This window comes from Mirounga leonina, unplaced genomic scaffold, assembly GCF_011800145.1.
Source record: "Mirounga leonina isolate KUSES-001 unplaced genomic scaffold, KU_Mleo_1.0 Mir_53, whole genome shotgun sequence".
Taxonomy (NCBI): Eukaryota; Metazoa; Chordata; class Mammalia; order Carnivora; family Phocidae; genus Mirounga; species Mirounga leonina.
In genome coordinates this window covers 39,041,462-39,053,333 of record NW_023270807.1, presented here as the reverse complement: position 1 = coordinate 39,053,333, position 11,872 = coordinate 39,041,462, and the positions used below count along the sequence as shown (strand labels likewise).

Here is an 11,872-nt window from a genome sequence, read left to right as displayed (position 1 = left end):
TCCTATATACGTACGGTAGTTCATGAGAATGACAAATGAGCCCCAAAGCAACATGAAAACAGCTACGTGAAACACAGATAGTTGGCATCTATTGACTTACAAGGGCTATAATACAATCACTCTCATTGGGAAGGGAAGGGTCCCAAACAAAATAATAAAAAAAAACACACAACACCCCCCCAAAACCCAGGGTGCTGTTTGTCGGTTAAGCGTCTGCCTTCAGCTCAGGTCATGATCCCAGGGTCCTGGGATCGAGTCCCGCATCGGGGAGCTTGCTTCTCCCTCTGCCTGCCGCTCCCCCTGCTTGTGCTCACTCTCTCTCTGACAAGTAAATAAATAAAATCTTTAAAAAAACAAAACAAAACCCATTCTCCTACTTAACAACTACTGTCACCATCAATTATTTTAATGACAAAAGGGGTTCTCCCCCCAAAACTATTTTGCTGAGAGTAGCAACAAGAAAATGATTTAAAACCCTGGGCAAAAAAGGGAAGATATTTTTCCTTAATACTCACATTCTGTTTTAATCTTTGGCAATGAGACCAGAAAGAAACGTTCAAAAAGTAGATTATCTGTATATTCTTATGAGCTCAAATGAGTTTTACAGATACAGACAATTAACATTTTAGGAAATCTAGGATAAAATCCTGTTGATATTCATCACTGTTTTGCAGATTATAGATTCATCTGTATGGTTCATTAAATTTCCTCTTTAAAAAAAGGAAAACACACACACACACACACACAACCCACCAAGACTCTGTTCACAGATGTGGACCAATTCAGCAGGAGACATCAACTTTGTAAGGCAATAAAGGAACAAGAGGTTGGATACACAGAGAGATGCCCCATATTACAACACACACAGATTACTATTTTTATCCCAGGAAAAAAAAGAACCTCCCTCTTCACTACAAAAGTGCTTCAAGCTAGAAGGACAAAAAAGCAAAATGGGAAAAACAGTTCTCTTGGCAGTAGTATTAGAAAATTATATTCCAAAAGATGTTCACATTTTCTTTCATTTTACAAATGAAAGAAGGAGCATTTTGCCAAAACCCCCAAAACCTTTTAAAGGTTTTGTAAATTCTATTGTTAAATTCAGGTAAAGAAGATGGTACAGAATAGTACTGTCCAAGAGAACTAGGTACAGAATAGTACCATCCAAGAGAACTATAACAAAAGCCATACATGTAATTTAACATTTTACAGTGGCCATATTAAAAAAAAAAGGTGAAATTTGTTTTACTATTTAACCCAATATATCCAAAATATTATCATTAAAAAATGCAATCAATACAAAAATTATTAATAAGATATTTTACATTCTTTCTTTCATAGTAAGTCTTCTAGTATGCCAGGTCCTTAGTCTATTAAAAATGCTGTTCCTGGGCAGCAGGAGCCTCAGAAGGTAAGACTGCATTGTAGTTTCTCATTCTTATACCCACCAGTCAGTTCACACACATGAAAACATGCTATCAGCACAGCACACTGGGTTATATTTGCAGACTACAGATCTAGCTCATTCAGCTTAAGGATTATTTAATTACGAGTGTAGGTTCAAAACAGTCTCCTATGACTTAAGTGAACTTTTTTGATGTCCTTTTCAGTGTAACATCATTTTGTCCTAGTGTAAGTCTATGACATGTTGGTAAGCTAAGGAAATGTGCATATATAAACATGCAGTCTATATAAAGATTTCCTTTCGATAAAATTTTATAGCAGAAAACCTAATGTGACAATCTCCTACCAAATAACCAGAATTGATGGGCCTTAAGATAGCTTCAAAGAAAGAACCCTGCTAGAGCATAGAGGGGTTTCCAAAGTACATCTTCTCTGGGACAATATGCTGACAAGTTGAAAATTAGCACACAATAAGAACACACAATATATGCATTTAACTTTATTTTCTCCAAATAGAAGAAAGTTTCACATGCTTTTCATACTTCTGGAAATTGCTTCAGAAGATTATTCTACTCTAAATATAGTTTCTCTTTAATAGTTAAATATGCGTTAACCGATAAAAGGTTAAGTATTAAGAACTTTAAAAATTAATAATTAAAAAACAAAACACAATAGAAAAAAAGGTAAGAGACACGAAGAATTTCCGAATTCCTACTTAGGAATTACCATAATAAAACATGTTCAATTTATTAGTAATCAAATATGTGCAAAATGAAACCACAGTGAGATACCATTTTACATTTTTTGGCTTGGCAAAAATTTGATTCTGATGATCCCGAACGTTGGCGAGGATCTAGAGTACTGAAAATTCTAGGATACCAGTGAAAGTGTAAGCTGGTACCATGACTTTGGAAAACAATTTGGCCTTATCTGTTAAGAGTTGATAATGTGCTTTATTGTTCGACACAGCAATTCTATTCAAGGTATACATCCAGTCTTGGTTATGTGCACCAGAAGTCATATAAAAGAATGTTCATAGCAACACTGCCTTTTTCTATTTCAAAGAAAGATGCAGTTCAATACCCAGTGACCGGAGAAGGGAAAAACTGTGATACAGTCATACAGTGAAGTAGTACTTAGCTGTGAAAATAAACCAGGACACTTGTTACAAAATGATAATGCCCAACTGCAATGAACATAAAGTGATAGAAGAATACAGTTTAATGCCATTTATTATTATTATTTAAAGTACATATGATAAAGGAGGTAAAATGATAAAGGAGAGAAAGGCTATGATCCACAGAGTTCATGAGAGGGGCTCCCACTCTCAAACAGGGATGGGATAGGGCCCTAGAAGAGCACTCAGTGCCTCAGAGAAAAGGCAATGAGCTGGTGGCAGGCACACAGGGGTTTATTACTCTTTATATTTTAGTGTGTGTGTGTATAGATGTATGCGTATATATTTCACTGCATGAAATAATTTTAAAGCCTGGAAGGGTTGTAACAAACAAAGATTACACATAACGTCTCTCCAGATGACGAACGGAGCACTACGAACTGACCTCAATCATTCATCACTTGGCAGTAACTGCTGCCCTTGATTCCGTTTTTCTCCTTCTTCAGGATAGAGACTGCTGTCCTGCTCAAACAGTACCCATTACATTCCAGGAGCTCAACACATGCTGATTGAAAGGATGACCAAACCAACCTGACCTGCATTTCTAGAAGAACTAGGAAAACTGAAAATCTGGGGTATAAGTGGGCAGTGATTGATTACCTGGCTTATTTGGTTTCACAATTTAGCACATTTCCTTCAAACTTACAGCCTGGTCTCTTTTATCTCCTCCTTTACCCTCCTTCAGTCTTGCTGTTTAAGGTCTGAAATAGTTCAGTGACGAGATCAGCCTCCGACTCTGCCTTCAGAAGTGTCTTCTGCTTTCAGAGAGGGCTACCTCAAGGGGGGCCCTGCTATCTAAGGGTGGCAGCTACACTGTACTTGGGTTTTTGCACCCAATTAAGGGAAGAAATCCACCAGTCCGTGGCTTCAGTGTACTCAGGAAACCACAATCATCTACTGGAACCAACCAAGGGAACAAGAGATTTAATGCTTCCCTGGCCCTGGTCACTGCCTGAGAGCATTCTGTGATCACCTCCCAACACACATGTACACAGGACCACACACATGTTTGTCTCCTCAAATGGGCAAATGATCCGTCCGCATTTTTACAACTAATCTGCAGCATTCAGGTATGAGATTCATGAGTGGGAGTAGAAGTATAACATCCCAACTAAACAGGAAGGTTTCAACCAAACACAGAACTAAAATTAGAAAAGGTATAAGAAATGGTAGGGAACAAACACTCCATTTTCAGAATATGTGTTTTCTGGAATTTATTTCTCTTTAATGCTGAATATAAAATCTGAGATTGCACCAGTGCCTTTAGAAACAAACGCATACACACTGAAATCTAAAAACAATTATGCACATCAAAGTGGGCCCTGACACTTAAGAAATGCTGTTAAATGGAAAGTATTTCTAGAAAAAGCAAAACCCTACATAGCAAAACCAAATTAAAAAAAAAAAAAACAAACAAACAATAGAAAGAGGCTTTGGTACCTTTCAATAACAGAAGACAAAAATAAATTTAGTTCATTTTTAAATTCATGTAATACAAAAACAGCTAGGTGTCTGGAGGAATCTATAAAACAGAAACAAATCTAAAATATATTAGAATCTGAGAGAGAAAAAAATCTTCCTTTTCTCCTCTTTGATTTTAATAGAACACCAGAATTTGGAAAAATAAGTATTTCCCCAACTAAATTTTCTTTTGGTCTGCATATACCTAGCAGGATGGCACTCTGTATTTTATCTAATTTTAAACTGGCATAATTTTATTTTTAGCAGCACATTTCCTTTGTCCCAATAAGCCTACTACAGGAAATAAAAATTCTGTCTTGAAATGCCTTTGATATTACATCTACGTCTGTAACTCCCACCTAGTTCTTTCCTAGGTTTTTAAGACTGTGAATATTCAAATCTAAAGGCAGCTAGTTAAAGAAAGGAACAGGAAATCATTACATGTTTGGAACTTAGCGGGTAAAACAGTACAAGGAAAGAGACCGTATTCTCTGAACACAATGTGGTCCCAGAGGGCAATACCTCAGTACTCTGCAGAGCCTGGGTATTGCAGGAAATGCCACACAGTGTGCTTCCACCTCACTCATAACAAGTACAGTACCAGCCAGGGCTGGTCTCTCCTATTTCTATGCTGATTTTAAAATAATAATAATAATAATAATGATGATGATGAGCTGAGGGGAAGACGATGTGTGACTGGTAGCAATTTAGCAATATCCTCCATCTAGTCTGTTTAGGAAACCATTCTGGTCCTACAATAACCACAGTAATGCAAAAGCTTTAAGATGAACAAATCTGAATAGCTATCTTTGTCTAGCAAGTATCATGTTGATCCCCCAACCCCAGAATTTAACTTCCAAGGCCTCAATCTTACCAAGTTGGTTCTTGGTGCTCATTGGCAAGAATAGATTAAATGTAAGTTAGATCACTGTAGCATTACATTTTTAAAATTGTTGTATCTGCAAATGAAGTTCTAAGTCTTATCAGAAGACACATTTACTCAAACACAATATCCAGTTCAAAATAAAAGATTCCTGGATAGTCCCTGGGATTTCTCAAATGGAATTTGACCTGGATCTTATTTAATGCCAACTAAGCAGTAATACCCATGATTTCACAACAGCTTTCCTTGGAGAGAAAATTGTGGATCATGTATTGGTTCCAGTCAAGTTGAAATCTGTGGCATGTTCTTCTTCTGGTTGTAGTCCTGGGCTGCAAATCTCAGGCTGGGATTTCAGTGTCCGCATTCAACAAGTCCTTCAGAGTGGTCTGCATTTACTTAGTTGAGGGTGAGGGAACACAGGGGACAGGACTTTCATTCTTATGTCCTTTCAATTTCTTACATCCTGCTCAGCATCTGAATGACAGGTCCAGCATCAGGATGCTGAGAAAAGCAGAATATTTTAGGCAAACCTCTAAGAATTTATCCTATTCAAGACTGTTTATGTATGGCAACTAAAAACTCTAAAGACCATAAGGGACAAGGATGGAGAAAAGCAGCCTCTGTCTGAAGGAAGTCGACATGTTCAGCATCCGCTCCAAAGGGAGTAGAGATTCTGCATGCCAAGTACAATTCAGAGCTATTCTCTGACAGCCCCTTTCTCATATACACTGCTCTGAAAGCTCACTGGTATCCATGTATAGAATGGGAACATGTATCTGCAGTATTCTGAAAAAGCTGGGACTGTACATTGGCCAGAAATAAGAGCAAGCCGTTAGAGGTCCGGTGAAAAGCAACTGAGGAAAAAAATGAACATTGTACCCCAATATTAGTATCTTTTCATATGCCTCATCAAGGGCTCATAAAATATATCTAACCAAGATCTTCCTTTCTCAAAAAAAAAAAAAATATATAATCCATTCACAAAATAGAATAAGCAGCTGTTAGGGAAGCTGCATTTAAAAATATGTTACTTGTGCATAAATAAGTTGCTAGAGCTGAAAATCCCTTCAGATAGGAGTCAGATCATTTCCCTCTAAATTTACTGTCTAATTAGTACACCTCCTAAAATATACCTTTTACTCTGTCTTTTACATTTAAATGAAACTTTTCCCTTGCAAGAGATGCAGAACCCTTTATTTTCCAAAATACCAACTATTTTTATCCCTGTACCTTGGTCCTGATCACACATTGTTGTGACAGTGATTTTTGGAAACATCTGGAGGAGTTTGGAGGATTTATGGAAATAAGAGTGTCCATTACCAAAGGAGGCTAGAACATCTTTTTCTATAGGTGCTATTACAAAGCACTGGAATAGTGATGGCTGCGACTTTTGCAGCAAAACTCTTCAGCCCTTTGTCAACCAGCATTGCTTTTTTTCTGTCTGATCAAAAGATTCTAATAGTCTGGCAAACTAATTTCAAGGATACAATCCAGGCCACTTAAAGAGAGGCAGGTCTGAGCAATACTGCCACCAGCTACAACCTAGCGCAGATTCAGCATTTTCTCTCCAATGGTGCTACCCATTTATCTTTCAGTCATTAAGGAAGCACACCTGTAACAGGTTAGAGTACCTCCAGGTGAATGAGGCAACTGCAGGCAATTCTGAAAATAAGAAAAAAACCACCACAGTCCTGATTTGGTTTAAAGCAATCATGCAATCCCATTATACCCATGTCTTCCAAAAACACCTTTTCCATGGCAAGCAGTGTTACTGATGATGCACGTGGCTTTAGTCACAGTGACGTATTAGGTAAGCAGGTGTGTGCTGAGTACCAGGGGGCGCTCCAAAATACATCTCTGTTATCTTCCACTGGTCTTCTCTAAGGTTCTGCCTATAATTTAAAAAAAGAAAAAAAAAAAAAAAAGGTCAGTTGTTGCATTGGGTTGACAAGAAAATTCAGCCTGGTGATGATATTTTAAATGTCAGGAATGGAGATGTTGGAAATCACAATAAATCACCCCCATGTGATTGATGACAGCAAATCCTAGGTTTCAGGAGCAGCACAGATTTCAATCACAGCCACCCAACCTGCCAAATGTCAAAGTGGAAAGGAAGCCACATGTTTCCAAAGACTGTTGAGACTCCTCTCAGAGGCACTACTCCCCCCGTACCCAGGTGAGTGGGGTGTGTGTGGGTGCTTCACTTGGGGCCTGCAGAGGGCCACCAGAGCTGAAGAACAGCACCGGTATGGCCAAAACTCTTAGTAAATAAGCTGCTGCCCCAATCCCCCCAGGGCCACCTCTGGCCCTCCTCCCAGGAGAGCTCCATGTTTCAGCCACTAAACAGACACCTGCCATGGCGGGGGGTGGGGGAGGGTGGGACTTCCAAGACATGCTCAAGCTAGCTCTGGCTGGTCAGTGCCCAGGATTTACTAGCTGTTACATTACTTTGAATATCACCCCTGAATGGTAGGGATCGCAAAGCAGAAACTTCTACTCCAGGTCCTGCTTTGAGTCTAATTAAACAACAAACTTGATGGTTTTCTACCTGAAAATTATTGGTGAAAAGGCCTCCTTTTCTCTTAGGTATGTACCATGATGGGTTGGCTTCTACTGGCTCCAATCAGCCAAAGGAGGAAGTGGGCTCCCCCAGGATTTCCATACTTTCAATTTCTTGAGAAAAGTGAGAAATCTATATTTTAAATATTAGCAACACATTTAAATTCTTTTCAAAGTTCTGTGTAGGAGAGACGCATCCAGAGCCAATGTGGCCTATAGGCCACCATTTTGTGACCTCTTACCTTCTTCTGCCCTGTCCATTTTTGAGAACTGCCCAGAGTCTACCTTATACCTGGGCCTGTTGGGCTTGTGAACATTCTTCTCCTACCATCTCTCTACTCTCTCCTCACTGTGTATGAGCAATTACAGATGCTAATGTTGTTTTATATGTTCACTGGCAGGCTTTCTAGCCCTATTGTTTATGTACGTATACTGCAGAGAGTGAGGGAAAGGAAAGGAGAAAAGGGGGCTTCCACCTTTTAGTATATTATACCCGTGAATACTCTGTCTAGGCCTTTGAGTGTGGACTGTGGATTGAGTATGTATTACTACCAAGGTAAAAAAATAAATAGATAATTGGGGGGTGGGGCGGGGAAGCTGAATTGCTCTTAAACATATTTTCACCTCTCTCCTATGCAGTGTTAGTTGCTATTAACCCTTAAGGCCCTGAATGATTCATGAGAGAGGGTTGCACAAACACTGCACCATGGACTTCCACTCTGGTTCCATGTGCTCCTGCTCATACGATTGACTCAGGGGCTGGAATATGGTGTGCTGAATGGGTGGGGTTGCCCAGAGCCTTTAATGCCCTTGGAACGGTCTACTGAAATCAAGTAGTTGTCAATGGCATCAGAAGACCAGCTTTAATACTGTGACCACAAGTCATGTGAAAATGCATATTTTATGGATTATAGGCTTCCTGGGAAATTTATGAGAGAATAAATATTTTTAAAGAGTAAAAAAATCAGCCTTCAGAATCTCTAAGGAATCTACATCTTCAGGGGAAAATGAGAACAAAGACGGCAAGCGCACAGTTTTTTTTTTTTTTTTAAGGTTTTTGCATAGATAATGATGTCCACTAGATTTATGCATACTTTAGATTACTCCTACCCATGTTTTTTCCAGGTCTTTGAAGATAAATCTGGATTGTTTAATATCTTTGGATGAAATATGTTATAAAAATACTACAATTTTCCTAACAAGTATTCCAATGTTCCATCTTTATAAAAATAGTTGTAAGAACCTTTAAATATTATATGTGTGGGTTTTGCCACTGTTTAAAACATATGCATGGAAACCACCCACAACCATCTGTGGACTTAGTAATGTAAAAACAAAGCAAGATTTCACATCGGCTATGAACTGCGGGTGCTGGTGTATAATTTATATTATTGATAGTCTCTGCTTTCCTCCCATAGGTGTTCCAGAAACGGTACGGATCCTGAGTAGCCTCAAAAGACCTATTGCTGACAGACATCAAAGTACCCAGTAATGTACTTTCATTTCAATTCAGTGTTAAAAATAGATACTTTAGAATTCAGTCTCAATGTGAAATATGGCCAAAACCTCAACTGCCTTGTATATAAAGATTACAAGAAAATACACCCAAAAAAGTTAATATGCTTATCTCTGGGTGGTGGAATAATAGGTGATTTTTATTTTCTACTCTATACTTTGGTATTTTCCTAAATGAACCTTTCCTAAATAAGGCTACTTTCATAATCAGAAGAAAATAATATCTTTAAAGGGGGAAATAATCAAAATATTACCTTATTTAATAAAGAAATTCTGTTTTTTATTTTGAAAGTGAATCTATACGCTTCACAAACTTGTAATAATATATATATCTTCTGGTCTAAATATTAGAAAAGCTTGAGCCTTTTATGTTCCATCAAAGACATATGACATAATAAAGTAGCTTCAAAAAACATTTTGACTTAGTTCAGGAATTATAGTGTTTTTTTTTAAGGTTGACCATTTATTATTACAGGCCATCTCCCTTCCAATGTAAAGGAGTTAAATGTGCAAAAAACCTTAAAGATATGGCTTTGATTCTGCTATTTCAAAAAATGTAAAGTAATGTAAACTTGCACTTTAAAACAGAAAGCACTTACTACCTTAAATTTTTCTTGGAAGAAGGGGGGTATAGATTTTAAATAAAGTAAATGATAGATAAAAATAAACTCTAATATACAACAATTGAAAATTAGAGGAAAATACCCTGGGCTTCTTCATGCATTTTTACACCAGGCAGTCCCTGACTATGCATTTGAGCGAGTGAAATTTAAAAATTTAGGAGACTTACACATGCATTCTTCTAACATCTTCAATCTCAACCCCTCGAGACAATTCAAGAAAGATGAATTTTAAAAAAAGAAAAGATTTACCTACCTTTGATGCCAACCGTGGTTTCAGGCCTAAGAATGAATAGACTGTGTTGCTTTCCTTTGCTTCAAAAAAACTGTCATAATCCTAGAAAAAAGAGGAAGAGAAAAGAAAAAAAAAAGCAAAAATTATCAGTATTTGGTGCTTTTGAAAAATTCTTTATGGAAACGAGAAAATGTACCATTGCTCCATGCAGGCCAGGGAAGGGCTACATAAATCTACTGGATTTGCTCTGCTTGAGCATAAAAATTTCTCTGAGTATGATAATGTGTGTACCGTGTTTTTAATGCAAGGCCTGTGATAGGACTAAAATGTAAAACACTGACAAGACCAGTGAAATCGGAACACGTTCCCTTTCCCTCTTGTGCCAAACTAACATTTATTTGTGTGAAATCACTCTGATCAAAGATTTCACTTCTAGTGCTTTAATATGAAAGGCTGACTCCCAATTCCATTCTTGGTATTTTGTTATCTAGGGCTTTAAAAAAAAATCACTGGGTAAACAGAAAGCCATAAAGATCTCCATGTGTCAGAACAAGTGCTTCTATTCTGCTTTTGAAGTTTTCCACATTCTTTCAGACTATGTCTTCAGAGAGAATAAAAAGATCAAATAAAACCTAGAGGAAACTATATCCTCTGTAACATTTATCTTTGCCTCAGACACAGAATCATCTTTTTCTTCCTACTTTCACAAGAGAGACCAATAAGGAATTCTGGTCAATGTGTTCATCAATTTTTTCTTTTCAAATGTTTGCCTAGATATAACTCTATGGTTTCTAAATTGAGGTAAAGCAGTCTTAAAATTTGGTAGAAGTCCCTTCGATCACTTTATCCGAAGGATAAATCCGAAGGATAAATGTAAGCAGACAATGATCAGAATCATTTGTAGCCATTTGCTCTGTGCCAGGCGCCTTACAATCAGTACTTCATTTAATCCCCACCACAGACCACCAGGTTGGAGACTGGCTCGGAGCAAAGAAATATTTTGCCCAAGCTTAACAGGCAATCCGTGAAAGAGCTGAGATTTGGGGCCAATTCTCATTGACATAGAAATCAATGCTTTTTGGACTCTGTGATGCTTCTTGGCCAAGAGGAAACCAGGTATGGGGCACCCTGTATATCAGTCACTGAGCTGAGCCAATGGATCCACTGCTGAGCTGAGCCAATGGCATCACAAATATTTTTGAAACCTGTCTAGGAATCTAAATGAGAGTCCATGACTTAGAGAATGGAGATTTGCTTCTTGCAAAGGATGCCTCAATGATGAAAAAAATCTTTGAGTTATTTCACTCTGTATAGAGACTCTCTTGTTCAAATGCTTTAGCAAGTTGAATCTCACGTGGTTTTGGAGGTAGCTTGATTTTAATTCACAATCATCTCAGCCTCAGGCCTTCCACTCCCTGCTCCTTCCATAGATCTTCAGGTGGTAGCTCCCTCTGCAATTCAGGAGTGGGCCTAATACAGTGCACCGCCAAAGAGAGCCTTCTTGACCTGACGAGAAGGAGCAATTCATCTGAAAAGGGAGGCTCAGCAAAAAATGTACTTCAAAAATGGCATTTTAAGCTGAAATCTGAAGGGGGAGAAGAGTTGACCAAGCAAAGGGTTGGGACAGGGGTATTCAGGACAGAAAACAGCACTGGTGAAGAGGGAAGCTGGCAAGTCTGACAGGGACAAGCATATGCCAGACTGTATCAAACCAAGAAAGAAATTTTGAATTTTATCTTAAGTACAAAAGGAAATCATGTATAGGTTCTGAGCAAGGGAGCAGAATGAGCTAGTTTCCCTTAAGAAAATAGCTAAGTTAGGGGCACCTGGGTGGCTCAGTCGGTTAAGCGTCCAACTCTCTTGATTTCAGCTCAGGTCATGATCTCAGGGTCCTGGGATCGAGCCCCACATTGTACTCTGTGCTCAGAGGGGAGTCTGCTAGAGATTCTCTCTCTTGCCCTCTGCCCCTCTCCCCTGCTCACGTGCACACTCTCTAAATAAATGGATAAAATCTTAGGAAG

General features: G+C 38.4%; 1 protein-coding gene across 2 annotated transcripts in view; it reads right to left on the bottom strand.

The window, feature by feature from the left end:
* Window positions 1–2,217: 2,217 nt before the first annotated feature.
* The window catches only part of SH3BGRL2 (SH3 domain binding glutamate rich protein like 2), a 60,387-nt gene continuing 50,732 nt past the window's right edge, over window positions 2,218–11,872 (bottom strand). Inside the window, exons 3-5 of one of the 2 annotated variants that reach the window (XR_004676496.1) lie at window positions 9,873–9,953; window positions 6,671–6,814; window positions 2,218–5,423 (exon numbers count right to left, since the gene is read on the bottom strand). Coding sequence is in view for 1 of the 2 variants with exons in the window: in XM_034990316.1 (XP_034846207.1) it covers window positions 6,803–6,814; window positions 9,873–9,953 (93 nt within the window). In the remaining variant the exon portion in view is untranslated. Of the gene's footprint in view, window positions 6,815–9,872; window positions 9,954–11,872 lie in introns of both variants that reach the window. The other variant, XM_034990316.1, reaches the window with a different exon arrangement.